Here is a 24,544-nt window from a genome sequence, read left to right on the forward strand (position 1 = left end):
TTAACGATCGTACTGCAGGTGCCTAGCGTTTTTGCTGCCCGCGTTTATAAAACCTGCCTGTTTGAGTGGTTTCGGGCAGAAGTGCAGAAAATGCCGAGTGACCTGCAGGAGATGACCCAAAGAACGGTTGGCTGTTGGTGTGACACAGTAATACTGTATCACTCAGCACACCACGACGATCATCTCCAATCGTGTCCAAGGCATCCATGGGTGGTTGGGGCAATGCACATTGCTTATCACAGCATGTCAATAGCCTATCTGACAGCTCAAACTCAAGACAGATCGGCTGCATCACAGCCAGATGTTTGTTTTTGCGGGTGGAAGGACATCGGAATACTCCACCAAGAGACTATAGAAACGCCATGTCTCCGGAATCTGTTTTCAGCCAATTATAGTGATGAAACACCATCTTCTATGCTTCTTGTCTTGATCGAATGCTAACAGGTCTTCGAGCCCATGAAATCCCCGCGAAAGACCGAATGCTTATAGAGGTGAGACCCTGAAGACGCAGGTTTCTCTGCACACCACCGGCAGTCATTCTTTCAAGGCATCTTCAAAAGTACAACGAGCGCCTCTATTAGATAATAAAATTGTTCACTTGCACACTGTGTCTCTAGTCAGATTTCCCGTCCCAAAAGGTTCTTCACTCAGACGGCAGCCAACTGTAATACCACCTGTGCTAAATCACCAGACACATAGGTCTCTTCAGTCCTCCGACGTGAAGAAAGGCCCAAATTACTGTCATTTCATGACAACCTATCACATCTACCAGGCAGAATTTCAATGCGCAGGGAGTGAACATCGAATTGAATAGACCACAACTCCACAAAGCAAGGTTCGCGATCATCCTAAGTTTTCGGCTTCGTGATACCGCTATTTTCCTCATCTATACTGAGTGGCTTGCGGCACATAGATCACTTCTATCTGGTAGGGTGGATTGAGGACATCAGTTGAAGACATGTGGTGGGATGCCATCTGGTGTGACCCAGTGTCAGACCGATACCCATCAGATGGTGGACCATTCGGAAGATATGCCGCAGCAGCCGGTGTCGAAGCTGGGTTTTGTTGGCTGAAGTTCATCGGCACCCAGAATACACCATTCCTTGGATCTGCGTTGACATATCCATAACCATACGATGGCTGACCGTCGGCTTGATACACCACCGGAAGCTGCGCCCATGCGAAGCTCGGCTGTGTCATGCTCCCCGGCACCCACGATCCACCGTTGCCATGGCCTGTGTTGGCGACTTCATACCCATCACATGGACGATCGCTCATCTGGTTGACCGCAGACTCGGGAACCCGTGTGTTCGCATGGCTTGGGCAGCTTACATCCTTTGGCACCCGCGGATCACCATCGCTCCGGTCCCTATTGGCACTAGACCTCTCCTTCAACGACCGTAAGGACGACAGGAATGACGATACCGCTCTGTGCCACTTGAAACCAGCAAACACAGAAGGAAACGTTGGCGCACAACAGCATATGATACTGGTTGCCATCTGCGTAATGTCCCAAATAGGGTCCAGAACACTCGTGTCTATAGTAATTAAATTGTTAGCACACTCTCACCTCATTTGCATCATCTGATTCCTATGTCACTTGTCCGGAAATCGACCACCAGGATCTATATCAAACTTACATGCTGTAGAGTATGCTTCCGCAATCTTGATGAAACCAACGATACCAGATCTGTAATACTGTCAGCTTAGTTCATATCAAATTTTGAGCAACCACGGTCCAACTTACAAGCTGCCAACCGAGAATAAGATGCTAAGCCTGATCTTCTCATAGAGGCTCATCTGAAGGGTAGTAACGATCCGAATCGCTAAAGCGATCATCACGAAGTCAATCACAGAGTTGGCGCTCTCGTTGACAGCAAAGAATATAGGCATCTTAATGCATTTCCCACCAGGCAAAGTCTTGTCCCAGATATATGTCACTGGCCAACACATCATCCACTTGACAAGATAGACCGAGAAGGACCATAGAATTGTGAGGATACCGATGCACCAAAGACAGCGGACAAAGCCCTTGTGAATCCAGAAGATGCGATAGTAGAACAAAAGCAACGTTAATTTCGTCAGCAGCTGGTTAGGACAAAATTGGGGCGCCATTGCCCAGCCGACCTAGAGATTGGTCAGTATGGCGTTTCCTAAAACACCAACGAAGAAACTAACAACCGTAGACTTACTTTCAGCACGTGTAAGATGGTCTCTGGAGGACCCATCTTCAGCTCAGTCAGACTACGGCCGTTGAGTACCGTCAGAACTATCAGGAAATAGATCATCAGTGCTGGAGAGTCCCGACATGGCAGTCAGGGTGGTAGAACGGGTGAGACGAACGATATAGGAACATAAGGGTGTAAACCAGAAAAAAGAACAAAGACGCCAGAGCCAGCCAATTCTCCAGATTCTCTCTTCCTGTTGTCTTCTTAGGGGCCGCGAAGCGCAATGCTGTAGCTAGACAGCACACAGGAATTGCCACCACACATAGAACAAACCCTCCAAGTTGCTCCGAGTCTTTCCATACTTCAATCGCCATCTTAAATTCCTGTCTGGTGGACGCAGTCTAATTAGGGGTCACGTGTATGCCGGAAGTGCCGCAACCAGACAAACTGAGGGGGTTATCGTCGAAAAGTGTTCAGAACAGACTCCACGAGTCTGGGTGTAACTCTGTTCGGATGCGTGTCTGGACCCGAAATTTGAATAATGCCCAGGTTGTGCGTGCTCTTCACGTTATCTGCTGGTAGGTCGGCCAGCCAGTGTAGGGAAATAATTGTGTGTGGACGAACAAGAAATCTTCACGGGCAGATACTCCTTAAAGCGCATCTCTAAACGGGAAATCTGTGCAGCTGCTTGTGTGGTAATCTTTTTGGGACCCACTGGTGGCAGGCTCCATCCGTCGATCATGTCGTCCTCCCTAGTCGACATCAAGCAAAATTCATGGGTTTCTGCGTAGTAAACTTTGAAGGTGTAGATCTTCGTACAAACTGAGTAAGGTATCGTCGCATTCATTACAAGCGTACGGACCCGAACCAATGTGCAGTGAGGAAATGGGCTGTTGGCAGCTAGAACTTGAAGCGATCCCGGGAAACACTCCACTACTACTGCGCCCCTCAGTACGGAGCGTAGCACCAACAGTCCAAATTCAAAGCAATCAAAAGAGCGCGCTATCGGACCGATGAAACCTGTTGGTAAGTATCTGCAAAAGAAATTGTGGGGAGTGGGTAGTATTTAAGAATGACTCCAAGCACACCGACGCATCGATCTCACAGCCTGGCTAGTGCCCAGAGGCGTGGAAGGTTGGCAACCAGATCAAATCCATCTTTTTCCCACCAGAATACACAATGGCACCTTCTCTCGCGAGCGTTTGGACAACTTCCTTCCCTCCAAAGCCCACTTTCACCGAGAAAGATGTCCCAGACCTCAAGGGAAAGGTAAGCGACCAGGGGGTTCCCCTTCTACGCACAATATACTCATCAACCCTTGGCTATAGGTCTATCTCGTCACCGGTGCGAACACTGGCATCGGAAAAGAATTGTCTCGCATGCTATACTCTAAGAATGGCAAGGTCTATGTGACGGCACGTTCCGAAGATAAGGTCAGCCAAGCAGTCAAAGACATCCAGGCTGCGGTGCCCAATTCATCAGGTACACTCGTACCACTTGTCCTCGATCTCTCAGACCTTAGCACCATCAAGGCCTCTGCAGAAACGTTCACCGCTGCTGAGTCAAGGCTTCACGTCCTGTTCAACAATGCCGGGTTCATGGGGCCCGAGAACAAAGTGGAGCGAACAGTGCAGGGTTACGAGAAGCACTTTGGCGTGAACTGCTTGGGACCTTTCCTCTTCACGAAGTTGTTGACTCCAACATTGATTGCCACTGCACAAGACAAGACAACGGCACCCGGCACAGTTCGTGTCGTCTACCTAACTTCGGCTGCCGCCGACCTCTTCAGTGACAAGAACACCATTGTCGACATGGATAACTTGGATTTCCATGTTGAAAAGAATGCCAAATACCTATATGGGGCCAGCAAGGCAGGCGACTGGATCTATGGATTCGAAATGTCCAGGCGCTATAAGAAGGAGGGCATCATTGGGCTCGGTGTCAACCCTGGAAATCTCAAATCGGACCTCTTCCGCCAACAGGGAGCGGTGTTCAGGGCCTTGACAGGCCCGATGAACTATCCAGTTGTGAATGGCGCATACACTGAGCTGTGGGCAGGTCTGTCGCCAGAAGTCACCCTTGAAAAAGCAGGAAGCCTTGTGTGGCCCTTTGGACGCTTTGGGGCGATCCGCAAAGACTGGGAGGCCGCGACCAAGTCAAGTGCTGAGGGTGGCAATGGAACCACGCAGAAATTCTGGGATTGGAGCGAAGAGCAAGTGAAAAAGTATCTCTGACTAACAATAGGTCCGTCATGCGCCGAATGAGATGCCTGCAGCTTACGGCAAGCAATTACGCTTGAATAATGTCAGAAATTAGGGAGCTGAGTCCTTTATCACCGGTCTTGTGTGGTTTGCCACCCCATTCTACTCCACCGGCAATGTCTTCTCCAAGTCTTTTTGGTGACAAATTTCTTGTAGATAACTCTATACATCACAAGATAAGTGGTTTGCCACAAATTTTGCTGAGCTGCTCCATTGACACGGTTACTTCGGCTCGTGATCGTGAATATCCTAGGGTAGGAGTGCGGCTTTGGATGAAATTTTAATTTCCGGTAGACGATGAAGAAGTTTCTTCGCGTTATTACTAGGCTGACAACGTCAACATACCTGTGCCCGGCAATGGTGGAAACATTGATGACTTCTTCCTCGGTCCTCATACCAAGAATACCCAGCCGCTCATCTCGTTCGCTCTAAAGATCCAGTGCGCCCCATTTCAGCCTCCCAATATCCCTACGCTACTTGTCAGCTGTCTGTATTTTTATGATACTCGAATTCGGCATCCTGCCTCCCTGGTGATGTATTCGGCTGACAGTAACTCGTAATGGCCGCTAAGTCGATGCCGGCAATGACGGACTTCATTGGCACAGGTTGAAAACTGAGGATGACAAGGACTGCGGCGGCGACTGCGGCAATAAGCAGACCATGGACCATGGCCCGGATGGAATACAGTCTTTCATGATCGATTCATTGAAAAGATAGGACTCAGTGCTGGTTCTTGAAGATGCTGACAAAGCGCAAGATTTATTTGTTGTTTCTATTCCAACTGCCTCTCAGCAAGAATATTGCAGTTGAACATGGGGAACACTTGGCAAAAAGACGTGGCGTCGTTGCAGGCGACGTGCAGAGGTTTCAACGAGACCAGACTGCAAAAAGTGTCAATGTTGCAAGGCAAAACAAGCCCGAAAAGCTTCTAGCGTTGACATCTATCAGCTGGGGAGTGCTGGTCTTCTATATAAGACTCTCTTCGGGTAGCGGGTATTCCAAGTTGCGAGCTGAAAATCGAGCGATACTGCTGAGCCTGATGAGAGACGTTTCCGTATCACTTCGGGCAATGAAAATGGGCCCTGACCCGAAACAACCGTTGCCAGTAGTATCATTGCGCCTGTTCATAGGCTGACGACCACATCATGTGGGAGGCACCGCTTCCTCAGGGTGGTGGACCCGCCCGCCCCCAACGGTGCGCGACCAGGCAAACCTTGGAATAGGGCAACCGAAACATCAGCCAGCCACTTTGCTTCATGTCCAATGACAGGCTGCTTCGTATTCCAGGATGTATACAACGCACAATTTACTCGCGGTTACATCACATAAGCGCCGAGCGGGCACTCACACGAAGCAAAATGACTTTTGACGGTGGCTGGTCTCCGAAAGGTTGTTGCCATAGGTTGTGTTGTAACCCGTGCACAATCTGCCCGAGGCACAGTATTGTAGCAACAAACAGTGTACATGATAACCTTCTTTTATTACACGGCTCGCTGGTCCTCACTAAAGTCAGTGGTTGATGATGCACCTCATGGCCGTTGCTTGCGAGCGACTTGGATGGCCCCGACTAATAGATTGGACAAGGTCAGGTGCATTAGATGTCAAAGGGGCCCCATACAGGCAGGGGCCTCGTTTGATGGGCACCAATCATTTGGTGTGGCGTTTCACACCCGTGAGAATTGTGTGATCTATCTGGTGATACAGCAATGCATTTCTGGTAGCTCGCAATGAAAGGGAGAAGTCGGTCTCGGCCGGCCCCCGACTCGCGCTCATCTCTGGGAGTTACACCATCTGAGACAACTCAGCGATGCAAAGAAACTCACCCTGCAGACCCCTTACTGTTGAGTGCCCGTCAACAGCCCATCGCTCACATTCGCTTTCAACAATCTCTGTGCACCAAGCTTAGACCCCGCGTAAGTCGATGGCTCCCGAATCGTATCTGCCGCGAAGAATTGTGGTCTGTGTGGATGGAACGTGGTTCGACGAGGATGGCAGGGAAGGTAACTATTCATCCACAACGTGGGACCGTGGGCCTGACCAGAGGCGACTGCTGACCGTTGGTTGCAAAGGATGTGGCCGAGGCAACAACAGCAATGTGTTCCGGTTGTGGGCTTCAGTGAAGGAGGGCCTTGTTACTGATGCAAATGGAAACAACTTTGATCAGGTATGCGTGCCTTAAACCTAGTTCTAGACCCAAGGGCTGGGTCTATACTATCCTTAGATGCTAAGTTAACGTGAGCATAATCAAGAAATACTTTCAAGGCATTGGCGTTGGTGTGAAGCGTTCTAGTGAGAAGCTGAACGCAGGTATTTATGGTACGGGTTGCGGTGACAAAATCTGCGAAGTTTACCAAGTGAGTACTTTCTAACACGCCCTCAATCTTTCTACCACTGACACAAATTCAGTATTGTTGCACCCAAGTCAAGAGCCCAGATGATGAGCTTTGGCTCTTTGGTTTTAGCAGAGTGGCCTGTGAGTTCTCATCATCTCAGTGATCACAACACCCGAATTCTCTGTAGCAGCGGCCTCTTTGGCTAATGGGCCACTCTGACCGGTATCAGACATTGTTCAAGCCGTTGCAAGCCTCATGCAATATGGCGTGACTAAGGAGCATGAGAACCGTTGGCAATCCTCCTCCAGCGGTTCAGAGAGGCCCAGATCGATTATCGAAGCCATAGGTTTGGCAAAAAGAAAACAAAGCTTTGCCAAGTATTTCCATGGCGGCAAAGAGTACCGAGTCAAGTCCGTTTTCTCCTTATATCCGACGCCTCATATTCTAATTGATCGCATTCCTTCTGACTGTATTCACCAGATCCGAGATGAACGAGGCCCCGGTGATCAAATTCTTGGGTCTTTTCGACACGGTGCAAATGTCCTTGGACACGGGAGACGTGGATGTCTCCCAAACCAGGTCTATCAAAGCAATCCGTCACGCCTTAGCCCTTAACGAAGAGCGCAGGCCTCTATCTCCATCTTTATATGACTGTACAGACACTAATAGCGACAATGAAACGTCAATAGTGCAAGCCTGGTTTGTCGGCACGCATGGGGATATTGGAGGAGGCACAGAGTACGACGGCCTCTCACTGTACCCGCTGCAGTGGATGCTGCTCGAGAGCAAGCTGTATGGACTGGTCCTCGAGCACAACAGCGACGGCAGGCTCAAGGGTTTAATTGAGGACCCTCTCAAGTTGGTGTTCCCGCCTACGCCATTCTCTTTCCGAGACCCTGATACGGAGCGTGCTTCTGGCTCCGACCAACCTGTGCCGTGGATATTCAAGTACTCAAACGGGCTCGAGATTTCCATGCAGGATATGCGTCCGTCGCATAACCATGGTAATCTGCAGACGGTAATAAGACACAAGCTGCAGAAACGGAACAAGAGGAGAAAGGGTGAAGAATCGAACAAGGAAACAGCTCACCGCCCACGTCACTTTGTCCGCCTTAATACCGACCTATGGGGCAAGGTTGCAAACCACATAGGCTTAGGGAAGCGCGAAGTGTTCCAGAATGACTCAAAAGAACTCAAGGGATACAGCAAAAGTGGCAAGTCATATGGGCATTCTGTCGACGACGTACCTTGGTGTCAAAATGGTAATCTGACTGCAATGTTGTACAGCACGGAATTGCACTGTGATCCACCCGTCGACTTATTTCTTGCTCGAGACTTGCTCCTCCCTAGGCATCGGAAAAGCCTTGGCTCATCTCAAACCGCAGCTGGAGAAGTTTCGTGATGAAACAATGGAGTACGGAGGTAACGGGCATCCTTGGCTAAGAGACTATCTTCAGGTCAAGACACCCACCTTGTCAACATTTCGCATCCTGATTTGCGGCAACGCGGGTGTTGGCAAGTCAACGCTTCTCAACCGGGTATTTGGCACAGACATGGTTGGTAGAACTTGCGACTCAGGCTTCCGAGGTTTACAATTTCCTCATAGACACACTGATATCTGCTCCAGACCACCGAATCTCACAATGAGCTGGGCCGGCACAACATCGAGGAGGCTTTCGAATCAGATCAACATCCAGGACTTCTGGTCCATGACTCCGAGGGTTTTCAGACCGGAACGGATAGAGAACTCCTCGCTTTCAAGAAGTTCCTTAAACGGAGGTCGTCGGCTTCTGACCCAGAGGAGCAGCTTCATGCCATCTGGTATGGTGAAAGACCTGCTGGCCCTGCACTGCCAACTCAGAACCATGTTGGCTTTTAAGCGAATGCTGACCGATGCCTCGTTGACTAGGATTTGCCTCGAGTCTCACAACTCACGACCGGTCCAGCACGCCATGGTGGTTCTGCTCAGAGCCATCAGCGAGGAAGCGCCATCGCTTCCAATCGTCGTTGTAGGAACAAAAGCAGACATCCTCCTCAAGATCAACGACCATTCTACTCAGATAAGAGAACAAAAGAAGAGAGAGTTCCAGCACGCTTTCGAGACTAATGCAGAGACCGCGCTCTTCTGGGATAAGCTGAAAACCGACTTCACATTTGTCTCATACAGTACCTAGGTACGTTAGACCCGATCGCCCTAAATTGCTCATATCCCCGGACACGCGCAAAATGAAATCCAATAAAGGCTGTCAAATTGACTGGTTGGCACGTAGATGACCCGGAATCGACACTCAAGCTGATTCAGATGACAATGACATCCGTCATAGACCCCGTCATCTCCGAAACGATGTGCGCGGTCCAGATCCAGGATGTGGACGCCAAGATCGACCAAGCCATCGAGAAGACGATCAGGCTGCTCCGGATCGCCGTCACCAACGTCTCCGCGGGGTGGGAGGTGGTGATCGCCGGCCTGATCGGCACGCCGACGATATCGCGCGTCCTCTGCAACCACATCGTCTTCGGGTGCTACGGCCTGCCCGCATCCTACAGCCTCGAGGCGGAGGCCATCCTCAGCAGGATCGTGTGGTCAAACCTGGTCCGCTACATGGGCCACGCCTGGGTCAACATCTGCGTCTTCCCGCTGGGCACGACGCTGATGCTCGAGGCGCCCGCCGCCGCCAGGATGGTCCTCAAGTGCGCCTGCGACCTCGTCATCATCCTGGACAAAGGCTTCCGCGACCACGGGGGGGCCCCGACGATGGAGAGCCTGAGGCGGATATCCAGGCACTACGCGAGGAACAAGGTCCAGGTGGCGAACCGCGACGGGAGCCTGACCTGCAAGTCCCGCAGGGGGCTCGTGCACGCCGAGGTCAACGAGATCTTCCCGATTCACTCTGGCCTTGCGCTCACGGTCAAGGTGCATACCACGAAGCGGATCTCGGCTATCAGAGACGGGTGCAGGGAAATCATTTACAGGCATGGGTTTCAGAAAGAAAAGGATTTGGCAGCCAGTTTGAGTACGCTTTCCTTGTCGTCTTCTTCGGAGGCCGTCACAGATGACAGCAGCCCAGGCACCGACAGATCCTCCGCGCTTATCCCGGTGGAGTTGGATGAGGACAAGGAGGATATTGAGGCATATGAGTTCCGGAATGGGGAGACACCGCCTAGTCCGTAGTTCTTCAAGTCACTGTTTCAATATACTAGAATTCTATATTACCTACGGTATAAAACGAGCAGTCCTCGAAAGGAAAAAGAACACAACACAGTAGACCGTCAAAAAGTCCGCCCTAACATGCACACACGTACGCAGCTGCCACATCACAGACAGACGCCTTGACGCACCTGCTGTCTGAGAAAAACGAGTTGCCCCCCCCCCCCTGTTTTATTACCCCTGTCAAAAATTTTAAAGGTTTTTTTAAAAAGTAGTCTTCTTTTAATAACTTTATTAATACTTAACTTAAAAATATATAAAAAATATATTTATAACCCTTATAAAATTCTTTATAAAATTGAAATTTTAAAATAATTTTTATTTAAAGTTTATATATTACTAGGATTATAGGCTGAACTACTTAATAGGTCCGTACACTTACTTATTTTATCAACCTAGTAATCTCTATACTTTATATAAAAAAGATTTAATAATAAATACTTAAAAAATATTAATATATAAAAGTTTTAATAAGGATTATAAATATATTTTTTATATATTTTTAAGTTAAGTATTAATAGAGTTATTAAAAGAAGACTACTTTTTAAAAAACCTTTAAAATTTTTGACAGGGGTAATAAAACAGGGGGGGGGGCAACTCTCGTTTTTCTGAGACAGTGGGTCGCCACATAAAATTGGATCACGTGAAACAGACAGTTAAAGCAGCAATAATCACGTCTGATCCCACCACAACACACACAGGTTTTCTCAACGACTATAGATTAATTAAATATTTGCATTGATTCCCCTATCAAGCAGATATGAACCCAGTCCCCCGTGCGGTTACGCAGCATGGTTTGAATCTTAACATCTACAAAATCACAACCTCTTTAACATGAGACCCCCCTCCCCTACCATCTCTGCCTCACCACAAACCAAAGTCATGCTCAATACTCACTAGAAATATCCATTATCCAGCGGCGATCCCCAAGTCAATCCCATCTATCTACATAAGTACTAGCACACAAACAAGCAACTCAGCTCTAACCCCCCCCCCCCCCCCGGGATCAAAATCCATCAACGCGGCGCAAGCCCAGGCACATTCCCCCCACCATCCATAAAAGCCGGCCGGGTACGGCCAGGATTCACGTCCCCAGTAGCACCAGGCTCGTCCGGCGCCTCCCACTGCGGCGGCCGGTCATTGCCCGCCCAGTGCGGCGCCGGCAGGGACCCGTCGTCTCCTGCCGCTGGTGCCGCGGGCTGTTGTGTGTTTCGCAGATTGTCAGCGCCCTGACCAAGATCCAATCTTCATGACCCAGCCCCAAGCCGGAGGAGGAAAGAAATCACGAGGGTTAGGTAGGGTAAGGTAAGGTAGACGGGGATCACTGGTCACGGGGTGGAGAGTGCGGAAGAAAAAAAAAAAAAAAGTGATAGCACAAGAAGAGTAACCGCAGCAAAGCAGGCCAACTCACAGCAGCAGGCTCCCCAAAGGCCCAATTGCACCACGCCCGGCTCGCAGCGACGTCCTCCCCGGGCACGACCCGCCCGCCCGCGCCGCCCGCGCCCTCGCCCTCCATGCGCCGCATGAGGTCCTGCAGCTCCACGAGCGGCGGCCGGTCCGAGGGCAGGTCCGCCAGGCACCGCAGCATGAGGTGCAGGAAGTCCTCGTCGAGCCCGTCCTGGAAGGCCAGGTTGAACCCGTGCGTGTAGAACGTCGCCACGGGCGTGCCGCCCGAGTCGCGGATGACGGTCGTCGGGCTGCGGTCGAAGAGGGGGTTGGGCGGGCCCGTGGTGGCGTTCAGGGGCCCTATGGCCTGTGGCGGGTATGGGGGGTAGCCTCTTGTTATCAGGCTTTGGATGCACTGTGTTGTTGTTGGCGCGGTGTGTCAGTGATAAGTAGCGGACAGGTAGGTGGTGGTTCTCAAGTTTCGTCTGATGTAAAGTGCCTATGGAAGGAAGGGCAAGAGGGAAGGGGGTGGGGGGGGGGCAGTAATAGTAACAACTTACAAGTCCAACCTGGAAGATGTTGCTCCATTCCCCGTACCGGCCCGCCACCCTGTGGCGCTCGAGGACTGGTATCGTCTGTATGTAATCCCACTCTTTGTGATATTGCTCCTGTCATGCCCCAAGGAGAGGTTAACCAACCGACTCGCATCTTGGATGGGACCGCAACACCCCCTGCCCGCCAACAAGACCGTGGTTACTTAGCACATACCGGCAACAGCTGAATGGTCTTGCCCTTCCGCCGCCAGCCCCAGGCACCCTCACTACAGGCGCAAATACGTCAGCGTCAGCATCAGCCAGCACCGACCAGGAGACAACGTGAACGCGCAGGGGTCCACCCACGGATATTCAAACACCGGATCCTCCACGATCTTGCCCAGGCCAAGATCGCCAATCTTAACGACAGGCGCCACCGTGTGCTCTCCAGCGTCTCTGCCCCCGATCAGGACTACAACCACGACACACCACCGCAGTCAGCACGTATTCAATGTTGCCATACCTAGGCAGACATCCACTGAAGAGGGGGGGGGGGGATCACGACATCACCGTACTGTTCTGAGGATCAAGGTCAAAATGCACAAGGTCGAAGCCAGGTGGCTGCCGGCTCGACCCAGGGAACGGGTCGGCCAGCACCTCGTCGAGGTCAGGCCCGAACTGGTCGCCCAGCTCAGGCGCCGGCACCGTCGTCCCGTCCGGGCGCCGCGTCAGGGACCTCGGCGGCGAGTACATTGCTATGCAGGCCCTGACGACTTTGTGGAGGACTCAGTACTGGTTGCATGGGTGGATAGATGTCAGACCACAGACTCACGACAGAAAAAGATGCGCCATAACACCGCCTGGGGCACAGTCCTCCCTTCCCTGGCCACCTTCCTGATGAGTTTATGCAAGTCCCCGCCCTTCATGAACTCGAACGCCATCATGGTCTGGTCGTTGTCGATGGGCGCCCACCTGTCCGCCAGCGCCCGGAGCGCGGCCGCGTCCGCCCCCGCCGTCGGAGGTATGATCTCGCGGCCCCAGGTCAGTGATTGCACGATATGCGGGGCCCGTTTGAGGACCTAAAGGTAAGAGCCGCCCAGTTCATCAGCAGGGCCGTTGTGCACACCGCATCCAATAACTTCGCGGCATCCCATGGTATAGTCATCACTGCCTGCCTGCCAAGTTTCCAGGACATGACAGGACAGGACAGGACACGAGGGGGCGGGAATCCGACGAACCATATTATATTGCCGCTCCGCACGCATGTTCCGTCCCGCCTTCAGCACAGACTTGACCACGACCTTCCTGCTCGGCCCACCGTCGTCCCCGCCAGGCCACACCTCGAACAGGCACGCGACCCCGTTGCCCCCGACGCCAAGGATCTTGATAAGCTGCACCCGGACCCCGAGCCGCCCGAGCCTGTTCCTCACGGCGCCCGCCGTGGCCTCCGGGTTGATGTTCGGCCAGCTGCCCCAGTTGATCGAGCGCATTCTCTCGAACCCGACCCGCCCCGCCAGCTGTTTCGCGATGGCCGCCCGGGCGTCGACCTGATAGCTCCCGTCCCATCCCCGCTGCGGGTTTGGCGGCTCGCGGAACAGGAACGGGAACTTGGGATCGTTCCAGGGTGCCCTGTGGTTGCGCGAGAGGCCTCGTCTGTGGTACTCGAAGTAGTTGCACGAGGGCCACTTGATCGTCTTTTGGAATTGCGTCCAGTAGCGTCGGTCTTCTCTGGGGGCCACACCTGGTAGTGCGCCCCGGGCCTCGACTATCGGGTCTGGTGCTGCTGCGGCCCAGCCACGTCTTGCTGGAACGGGCCCTCCTCGTCCACGGCCCCCTACGCCGCCATCGCCTCTATTCCCTCCACCTCCCCCGCCGAGTCCGCCGCGATTATCGTTGCCTCTGTTTCCTCGGCCACCCCCTCCTTGATTCCCCCAGGCACCACCGCCTTGATTACCTGGACCTCCCCCTCCTCCCCCTCCGCGTCCGCCACGGTTAAGATTGCCTCCATCCCCCCTGCCCCCTCGACCTCCACGGCCACGTCCGCCTCGGCCCCCGCCCCCGCCGCCTCTATTCCCCCCACCTCCCGCGGTAAAGACGAACATGTCCGTCTGCTCCGGATTCCGGGATGAATTGTATCAAACGAAGGCAGCCGAGCATCAATCGCAGTGTAGTGTCCAGCTTGGGGCCCCGACCTGGTTGGCAGGGTTGTCGCACTTTCGATGCTGGGAGCATGGTCAACCTGGCTTTGGTACGTAGGTAAGTAATTGACCCCCTTCAGCTTTGTAACACCGTCTTCTGCTGCCCAAGTACAGGCAGGTGACAAAGGTCGGTCCGCGGCCAGAACTCTTGTGCTGGCCGGAAGCAGTGGCTTGTTTGTGTCCTGTCGGCACAAAGAGACAAATTGTACCCGTGGCAAATGGCTCTCGAGAGGATAACGTTGTGAGGTTATTTGACATTCCGCCTTGGAATCTGACGAGTACTCGCAAGACAATATTGTTCGCGTGAGGCTTCTTCCTTCTTTCACCAACAACCGTACCATAATGGAAATGTTTCGGTGGCTTCGTTCTTCATCCGTATATATCCCAGAGGCGTACGGTCCCTTCAGGTAGTGGTAGACCGATGCTGTAGAACGACCCAGCAGTTGAAGAACACAAAGCCAACAGGTGAATGTTTCAGCTCGGCACAGAGTGGTTTCGTTTCGAATCCCCATACATGTAAAACGTATGTGGCGCCTTCACAAAGTGGTAGACGCTCGAGGATAGAAAAACCCAGCGCTTGAAATAGAAAACACAATGCCAACAAGTGAACATTTCAGCTCGGCACAGAAACCGGCCCGAAAAACCACGGGTGGCGTCTCTACTGCCATGACACTGCCACTGCATGAAGGCGCCGTGTATGGCTTCGAACGTAGTTGTACGGAATAGAAGCGAGACCAGTCACTGCCATGAATATGCAGAGAGAGACACCACGACAAAAAGAGTTGAGCAGTACTGATCATATCCTTTCAGTTCCTCAACTACCAAGCCGGAACAACAGCAAGTGTCTGAGAATGGCCGCAACAGAATACACATGCAAACTCAACAAGCATCAATTGTGCAAGTAACGTCAAGCAAAGCCAACGGCAGTTCCCAACCTGGGGAACCCTCAGGAGGTACTGCACACTTCAACAAGCTGCACGTCATCAACCGCTGGTCAAAAAGACAGGCGGTCTCTCTCGTCGCCATTCAAAGCCACACTCGCGGTGAAAAAGACGGCGAAGTGCCGGCTCATACAGGCAAATTATAAGCCAGGTGTAGTTGGCCGCGTCAGGCACGCTCTCCTCCCCAAGGCACCGCCGGATAATAACAAGGTGCGAACACGAGAACCTTGTAGATCCCCAGCGCCCGTCTGTTCGCCAGTGGTAATGAACAATCAAACCAGCTGTCGATCATGCCTTGAGCTTACCCTGTCAGCTGTCTGCCCGTCTTATACGAACCGGTGGCCCAACCCAGCCTGTCTGCGAATGTTAAAAGGACAAGATAAAGCAAGCAGAGCAAGCAAGGCCGGCATTGTGAGCAAAGGGCCAGCTGACCAATACCTGGTCGGGGGAGAGCAGCAGCTAAATCACCGCGCACTGATAACGACGACGCCGTGACTCGGCAGTGAATGACCTGCACCGAGGCCATCCAGCCTGCCATGCAAGGGCATTCCGATAATTTAAAAGTACAGATACGGTACGGATGACAGCACTCCCGCGGTGGATTTAAAAAAAACAACGACAGCATAAGCACTTGCTCAATAGTTTCCAAGTTTGCTTCGACGCCCGAGATAATGGCGCCCGCAGGTATTAGGTAACGGGGGGTGGGAAGGTCTTGGCAGGGGGTAGGAAAAGTAGGTCTAATAAAAACTTAATAGGGGGTGGGGACGCCATACTTAGGGTATACTATAGAGATACTATAGGTAGATTAGTATAGTAATTAATTATAATTAGGTATATCTAAGATATACTATAAGGTAAATAGAGATGTAATTATATATAAATATAGTTTATATATAATATATACTTTATAGAGACTTTATTATTTTATATTCCTTCCTTCTTTTTTTTTTTAATAATAATAACTATTATTATTATACTATTTTATTAGTATATATCTACTCTAATATACATTTTAACTATATATATACTAATAAAATACTTTTAATATAAAATTAAAAAATCCTATTTTAATAAGTTTATAGTATTCCTATATATATAATATAATATATACTTAAAATATATAGTATTATATACTAATAATATATAATTAATTATTAATTATATAGTATATTTAAATATAATAATATATATACTATATATATAATATAATATATATTTATTAATTATAAATTATTATTAAAATAGCTATTAATTAAAATATTAAGACTTTTAATATATATATATATAATATATACTATATATATACTAATCTACTTAAATAATAACTATATTAATAATACTACTAACTTATTTTAGTTTAAATACTATTATAATATATACCTTTAATATATATCTAATATATATAACTATCTTATATTAGTAAATTAAACCTTATTACTAATAATAATATTAGTTACATCCTAATTAGTTAATACTTTTATATATATATAGTATATATACTATATATATACTAATTATATATAGTTTATTTTATTAATCTTTATATTTAAGTTACTTTAATTAAAATAATAGTTAGTTTTAATAAGTATATATTATATATATACTTTAAATATACTAAGTATTAATAACTATTTTAAACCTTAATATAACTCTTTCTATTATTAATATTTATATATAAGTACTAATAAAGTATATATTATATATATACTAACTATATATTTTAATTATAATATTAATATTAATAATATTATATATAGTATTATTATTATTAACTAATTAAGTATATATATAGTATATATTATATATATATATAAAAACTTATTAGTATATTTAGTTTTATTACTACTTTTATAACGCTTACTCTAATACTAATAAGTTATTTCTTATTATAGTATATAGAGTATATATTAAAGGTATTCTAGTTATTAACTCTAACTATATTAATATCTCTATTATTAAGAATATAGCTATTTAGAAGTATATATAAGTAGTATATATAGTATATATTTAACTAATACTTTTTAGCGCTATTAAGCTTTTTATCTATTCTAGTACTTAGCGCTATATTAACTACTTTATAAAGTCTAAATTTATATACCTTATATATATATTAAGTATATATTTAATTAATATTAAGCTTTAATTATAGTTTTAAGAACGACCTAATTAATTAATATATTACTAATATAAAAGTAATTATATATATATATATATAATATCCTCTTAATATATATTAAAATTTAATATAAATTAATACTATTAATTAAGAGTTTATTAAAGTATATAGTATTTATTTTTACTATAAGGTATATATAGTACCCTTTAAATATATACTAATAGTATAATTAGGATTTACTTACTATATATTATTATTTATCCCTCTTTTAATATAATAATAACTTTATATTAAATTTACCTTTAAGAAAGTATATATTATAAACCTACTTATAAAGCTATTTATAATTAATTTAATATATACTATACTTAAACTAAAACTTAACTTAAAGTTAATTAAGGTATATTAAACCTCTATCTCTATATTAATACTAACCTCTTTATAAGTATATATTATATATATACTATTACTTTACCTTAAAACTCCTTCTCTACCTACCCTATCTCTATCTATTCTACCTTAATTAAAATTATAAAGGTTAAAAAGGAATTCTACTAATTAAGATATAATATACCTTAAATTTATACTTAATAATAATTATATATTAAGTTATTTAGTTTATAACTTACTTTTAAGGTATACTTTATATATACTTAGTATATACTAATAATTTATAGCTTATTACCTTTAAGACCTCTACCTTTAATAGTTATTATAAAATATAAGTACTCTCTTTATATATACTTTATATATATTAATTATATATAGTAAACTACCCCTCTTCTATTTACTTTTAATAATAAGGATAATAATAATACTATCTAGCCTACCCTTAATAAATATAAGTATATTTTATATACTCTTAATATATATTAAGTTAATACTTTATAGATGCTTATACTTTTAAAGGTAGTAAATATAATAGCTATTATTCTACTTATAATAATATATATTTTATATATACTTTATATATATTATATTAATATAATTATAGTTATTATTAAGGTTTAAATTTTTTTAAAGTATACTTATAGTATATACTATATATATATTTATTTATTTAATTTAGTTTAAATTTTTAAGCTTATTTATTTTTATATTTAAGGGTATATACTATATATATATATAAATAAAAATAAGGGCTTAATACTTTATAATAATATTTAAATATAATTACTTTATAATATATATTATATATATATTTATAACTATACTTATTATATATATTATTTATATACTCTTTTCTAAGTTTTAAATATTCTCTAATAATATAGTCTTTACTTTTCGTTCTTTTAACGTTTCTTTTAATAAATAACTAGTTTTAATATTATATAAGGCTTTATATATACTTATTATATACTATACTTTTAAAAATATAGAAATAGTTTATTTTAAAATAAAGGAGGTAGTATTAATTAAGTGTATATTAAAGCTATATTTATATTTTACTTAAAAGCTATATTCCTAATATAAATAGGGAAGTTAAGGGTTAAATAAAAGAAAGTATTTATAGAGATTTAATATTATTATTAGACTATATTAAAGTTATACTTAATATAAACTTAATATAAATTTATTTTAAGTTATATAGATTTAAAGGGTTATAAGGTCTTTTAAACTCTTTTATTATCTATTTACTTATTAATAATATATAGCTTTTAAAAGAATATTTATTTCTAAATTTAGCTTTAAGAAAATATATTATATTAAATTATTTATTATTTTAATTATAATTTAACTTTATACTTTTATTTTTTTATTATAATACTTTTAAGACTATATATATATTAAATATATACTATACCTATATAAAGTATACTTATTATATAACCTTTATTAAAAAAGTAACCTTATACTTAACTATATTATTCTCTTTAATATATATAATTTTAATAAGGTTAAAATTCTTTTAAGTATATATTTAATATAAATTTAATATTTTAAATTTTACTTATATAAATATAAATATAATCTATAGCTTTTACTTCCTTTAAATTAAAACTTTAACTTAAAGTAAAGTATATATATACTTTATATATACTTAAAGTACTTTATAATACTTTTATACTCTTATAATATATATAATATATACTAAATATTATAATTAGAACTTTTTTAAAAGTTTTAATAAATATAAACTTAATAAAATATATAAATATTTTATAGATATTTAGTTTAATTATAGTTTAAATTTAAAATATATAAATAGTTATTAAGTTTTATAAAGATTAATATTATATAATATATATCTTATATATATAATATATACCTTTAACCTATATATTATTTATATTAATTATAATTATATAAATTTTAATACTATTATAAATATAGTATTACTTTACTAGCTCTTTTAATACTTTTAAGTATATTAAAGAGTAATTTAAAGAGTTTAATATAAATTTTAATTCTTATAGTATTATAAAAGTATATATATAGATATTAAAGTCTAATATATTATTAGTATATATTTAGTATAGACTTAAGGGTATAAAGTATATATTTTACTTTTTATTTTATTTAATAATAGAAAAAGTGTAACCTTATTAGTAATTATTTTAAAAATAAGTTAATTTTAAAGAACTTCTAATATATAAAGTATATAATCTAAATATATATATAGTATATAATAAGTTAATTTTTATTAAAGAATCTATATATTTAATATATCTAATATTAATAAATAGGTAGTTATTATTAAAAGAGCCTTTTACTTAATACTTAATATATACTTAATATACCCTTAATATATACTAATAGTATATATAATACTTACCTATTATATTATACCCTTCTAAATACTATAAAAGTTATTATTTTTAAATTAAAAGGTAATTTAATCTTTTATATTTAGGCTATTACTAATTATATATAATATCTTATTATTATATTTCTTTTAAATAAATAAAACTAAGGAAATATAAGAATTACTTTAAAACTCTATTAGTATATATATAATATATATATAATATATACCTAATATATATATAATAAGTACTAATATATTAATAAACTTTATAACTTATAGAATATTATATATAATTTTTAAATAATTTATAAGGTAATAATAAATAATATAAATAAAATTCTTAAAATATAATAAAGAAGAAAGGGAATTAATATATATTTTTAAGAAGGAATATATTAAATTTAATTAAATAGCCCTATTATTAAGTAGATTTTAAACCTTATATATAATTATAACCTATATATAATATATAAATAGTATATACTTAAAATATATTATAAATATATATACTATAATATATATACTTTTAACTAATATAGTTAACCTAAGTATAAATATTCTATAATAAGTATATATTAAATATATATAAAACCTAAAAATAAAGTATATCTACTTTAAATAAAGTACTTAAAATTAAATATACTATATACTATAACTCTCTATTAAAACTTTAAGGGTAACTAACTATTAAAACTTAATAAATATATTAATAAGGTATATATTTTATATATATATAATATCTTTATATTTTATTTTATAAAATATTAATATTATTTACCCTTTATATAATAGTTTATCTTAATAAATAGTATATAGATATATATCTTTCTTTTATTATTACTACTTTAATACTTAATATTTACTATATATATATAATATAAATTAATTATAAGTATAATATATATTATTTCTTTATTTCTTATTAAAAGACCCTATATATCTTTAAATAGAACCTTTTATTTAAAATAATATTAAAATCTTATATATATTTAATATTAACCTAATTATATACTAAGTATAGAGTAATAATAAACTTATTAATATAACTATAAACTTAAATTCTATTATAATAATATTATATATTATATATAAATATATAAATTAAATTAAAACTAAGTATTTTATTAGTATATATATAATATATATATAGTATAAATAAAAGTAAACTATACTTAAAAACTTTAAATAAGTCTTAAAGACCTTTAAGCTTCTATTAAATAACCTTTCTATATTAAATTATATTTATAGAATATTTAATATATATATAATATATATTATAAATATACCTATTATATTCTTAATCTCTATAAACACTTCTTAAATTTTATCTATTATATAATTAAGTTAAAATAGAAGTTTAATAATATATATAATACTTATAATCCTATAAAGACTTATATAAAGATATTTAAGTATAATTAAAAGATTTTAAACTTTTATATAATTATTATAAACTATTTATTACTTATAACTATTAATTTAAAATCCTTAATAAAAGTCTATTTATAGTTAATATATATAAAGTATATATTAAATATATATATATTAAATTAAAGTCTATATATAATATTATATTAAGTCTAACTTAAAGTCTATATAACTTATTAAGTTTTTATTTTACTATTATTATTCTTATCTAGATTATTTAATTATACTATTATAGTATTTTATATACTTATATATTATATATATATAATATATTCTAATATTAGATTTTTAAAATCTATACTTTTAAAAGGACTAATATTATAAGATATTATAATAGGTATATACTGTATGTAGTTTAGGTGTTTAGTAGAGGAAAGTATATAGTTTTTTTTATGGAAGATAAGGGGTTTAATATATATATTCTATCGGTATAAATTTACTATATATTCGAGCCTATTTTCCGTTAAGTTTTTGTTAGACCTACTTTTTCCACCCCCTGTTAAGACCTTTCTACCCCCCGTTACCTATGAACTCTGGCGCCTGTGGTACTGACTGACCGGGGCTGCCGCAGGCATGGGGCCCCTTGCCTTGCCGGGATCACCACCACCACTGACTTGGGCCTGCGGTGACGGACATAGAAGTCCGGGGCGGGCGTTGATGCAATCTGACAGGCCCGGGGCGGCATGACCTGCAGGCTGCATCGAGGGAAACGGGTAATTGGGGCGGTGTGTTTGGGGTGGATGGTGTCTGTCAGGTCTGTGTACGGAGTACTGGACAGAGAGAGACGGGAGAGCAAGGATCTGGCTGTCCCACTCTGCCAATGATTTGCCATCCGTGGGCTGTCCAGCCTGTCCTGTTATCAAGACGAGTGTGTGGGTGTGGTGAAGTCCATCCGGGATTCGTGGGGGGAACTCGGAATGCTGCACGACATGTTATGGCGCTGAAGATGCAGCGCGACTCCATCAACTGGAAACAGACTCAACATCAACAGCCCGAGGCGAGGAGTCGAGGCGGATTCTGTCGTCGCCCCGGAGCGCATCATGATGTCCCAAGGTGGATCTGGGACGGGGCAAGAGTGGGTTGGGGGCTGAAAGCTGAAAGTTCCAAATCTCCGCAATCGAAGCATGAAGTTCGAGAAGAAGGAAAGAGTCTCCCCTACCGTACGTACGGGGTGGTGACTGGGATCGACTGGGATCTAGACTCAAAGGACACGCGGGCCTGGGCTGATGCAGGGTCGCCCGCTGCCCGCTGCCAGCTGCCAGCTGCCAGCTGCCAGCTTCCCACCCACCCATGCCCACATGGCGTTAGAAGCCGTTGAGAATCGAGTCGCACGGCACCTACCTACATGCGTTGTGCTGCTCGACTCGCATGGCATGTCTGTCAGCCAGCTGGATTGTGAGACTTTGCGGCTGATGCTGCTGGTGCAGTAGTTCGCGTTGGCGTTGGCATTGGCACCGGCACTGGCACTGGCAGTGGATTGCGGGCGGTGGCGTTTGGCGTATGTACTTCGGGGATTAAGAACCTCGTGGCATGAGGGCACTGTGCGTGCATGGCATCGCGAGGAGTTGCACCGCGTACCACACCGCAGGTAGATAGCGCAGCCGTGGGCGTCGGTCAGCACTTGAGCACGCTCGGACGTGTCAAGGTGGCCGGAAGCAATAGGCATTGGACCGCAAGCTGGTGCTGCCGAGCCTTGCGAGCCCATCTTGTTTCGTGCTGTGAGATACGTCCGAGGCCCTGCCCGGCCACAGATACGCTTTAGCCCTACAGCCTTACTACCGAGCCGAAGGAAGGGAGCAAAGGCTCCGACCGTGATGGAACAGTTGGAGGTGTGCACGGTGTCGCCCCGAGATTTTGACAGGCTGACAGGCTGACAGGGCAGGTCAGAGCACGTCGATTCGACATGACAGGATACGGCACTGCCAGGGATGGCAGCGCGAAAGGGATCAAGGAAATGTTGCGACTGGTCGATGCAGATGAGGTGGGATTGCCAATGGGGCGCCGGAAGGGGTGAGGTGCTTGTCTATATCGAGGGCCAGATATTAATCGATGCCACGTCAGCGGGCAGGCCTGGCAAGCCACGTTTTTCTGGTTCTCGAATGCCGGAATGTCACTGCGACTGTGCCTGATCCTTCGAGGTGGTGTCAGTGTGTCTGTGTGTGTGTCTTGCACCCGCGCGCAAGCTGCGACGGCGAGCAGTCGAATGGGATGGGTGGGATCTGCAGTCTGGGCATGTTCTGGCGCAACCAATCTGGCATTGATGCAGGCGTGCAAGATGTGCCTATCTGTCAGTCAGTCTGTGTGCGTGCCCAGATGGTTCATGTCGAACAAAATCAGGGTTCTGCAAAGTTTATTATTACTTGGTTCATGAGTGCAGAGCAGCAGCACACGCACCAGAAGACCAAGATGTGGCGTCTGAGCATCTCTCGCATTCGCATGCATCGCCCGCCGCCAATGCATCCACCCCATGCCGATGCGCCCCGTACCTGGCGCTAGGACGGATCCCCTCTTTCGGGCATCCTGCTCGTGTCGCCGAGGTTGGCTGCTGGCTGGCTGGGAGAGAAGCCCGTCGACGGAGAAGACGGCGAAATGGCTGGATGGTGTGGCTTGGGCGATCATGGTCAGAGCCACAAGGCGACAAATCTCAATGTGCACACCATTGGGTCGGCTGGGGCTCGATTATCTGCATCTGCCTGCGAGCCCCTGGCTGGGGGGGGGGGGGAGACGAGAAGTGGATAGGTCGTGTCGAGATGCTTGCATGCGGGCAGTTCTCCGTAGAGCGGGCGGTAGCAGTGACCACCTGGGCAGTCTACGATAAGACTGTGGTCATGACAAATCCAAGGGAGAATAAAAATTGCCATCGTGACTGCCACCGAGATGAGCCTCCATCTTCTGCGAGCACCCAAAGAGGGAAGTACTGTACGGCGTCCAATGAGAAGAGAGGCAGACGGGCAAGAATTGGCAGAACTGGCAGACAAGCTGACAGGCACACCCCCGAGCAGGAACCAAGACCCTTGCATCTAAGCTGCAGGGATATTCGATGCAGACGACAGGGGAAAACGGGCCAGAAACAGGGTTGGACCCCACCGTTGAAATCTCGTGCGACCCTGCCGTTCCTCGCTAGCCTCGTGTGTTTTTCTGTTTTTTGGACTCCGTTCTTTCCATTTCGGTGGTGGAGCCGCCCTGCGACCCCAGTCCCGATGGCCCAATGCGGCAGGAAATA

At 43.3% G+C, this 24,544-nt stretch overlaps 4 protein-coding genes across 4 annotated transcripts; 2 read left to right on the plus strand and 2 right to left on the minus strand.

Annotated features, from left to right (window-relative positions):
* Positions 1 to 437: 437 nt before the first annotated feature.
* On the minus strand, positions 438 to 2,288 carry KVR01_007781 (uncharacterized protein; the record flags this gene model as incomplete). The annotated part of the gene is made up of 4 exons (XM_044784669.1): positions 438 to 1,538; positions 1,641 to 1,690; positions 1,748 to 2,127; positions 2,193 to 2,288. The coding sequence occupies 4 exons, from the start codon at positions 2,286 to 2,288 to the stop codon at positions 883 to 885; spliced, it is 1,182 nt and encodes a 393-aa protein (XP_044642759.1). The 3' UTR covers positions 438 to 882.
* Positions 2,289 to 3,347: 1,059 nt separating this feature from the next.
* On the plus strand, positions 3,348 to 4,402 carry KVR01_007812 (uncharacterized protein; the record flags this gene model as incomplete). The annotated part of the gene is made up of 3 exons (XM_044786251.1): positions 3,348 to 3,437; positions 3,497 to 4,267; positions 4,313 to 4,402. The coding sequence occupies 3 exons, from the start codon at positions 3,348 to 3,350 to the stop codon at positions 4,400 to 4,402; spliced, it is 951 nt and encodes a 316-aa protein (XP_044642790.1).
* A 1,948-nt stretch (positions 4,403 to 6,350) lies between these two features.
* KVR01_008278 (uncharacterized protein) lies at positions 6,351 to 9,934 on the plus strand (the record flags this gene model as incomplete). The annotated part of the gene is made up of 9 exons (XM_044784425.1): positions 6,351 to 6,593; positions 6,679 to 6,783; positions 6,836 to 6,902; positions 6,992 to 7,172; positions 7,243 to 7,976; positions 8,050 to 8,318; positions 8,390 to 8,583; positions 8,672 to 8,928; positions 9,033 to 9,934. 9 exons carry the CDS (start codon positions 6,351 to 6,353, stop codon positions 9,932 to 9,934), a joined length of 2,952 nt encoding a protein of 983 aa, XP_044643256.1.
* Positions 9,935 to 10,986: 1,052 nt separating this feature from the next.
* KVR01_008021 (uncharacterized protein) lies at positions 10,987 to 13,991 on the minus strand (the record flags this gene model as incomplete). The annotated part of the gene is made up of 8 exons (XM_044788880.1): positions 10,987 to 11,169; positions 11,382 to 11,771; positions 11,917 to 12,024; positions 12,125 to 12,176; positions 12,256 to 12,361; positions 12,465 to 12,662; positions 12,722 to 12,968; positions 13,128 to 13,991. The coding sequence occupies 8 exons, from the start codon at positions 13,989 to 13,991 to the stop codon at positions 10,987 to 10,989; spliced, it is 2,148 nt and encodes a 715-aa protein (XP_044642999.1).
* Positions 13,992 to 24,544: the final 10,553 nt, after the last annotated feature.

This window comes from Diaporthe batatas, assembly GCF_019321695.1.
Source record: "Diaporthe batatas strain CRI 302-4 chromosome Unknown Contig00009, whole genome shotgun sequence".
In the NCBI taxonomy this organism is placed as follows: Eukaryota; Fungi; Ascomycota; class Sordariomycetes; order Diaporthales; family Diaporthaceae; genus Diaporthe; species Diaporthe batatas.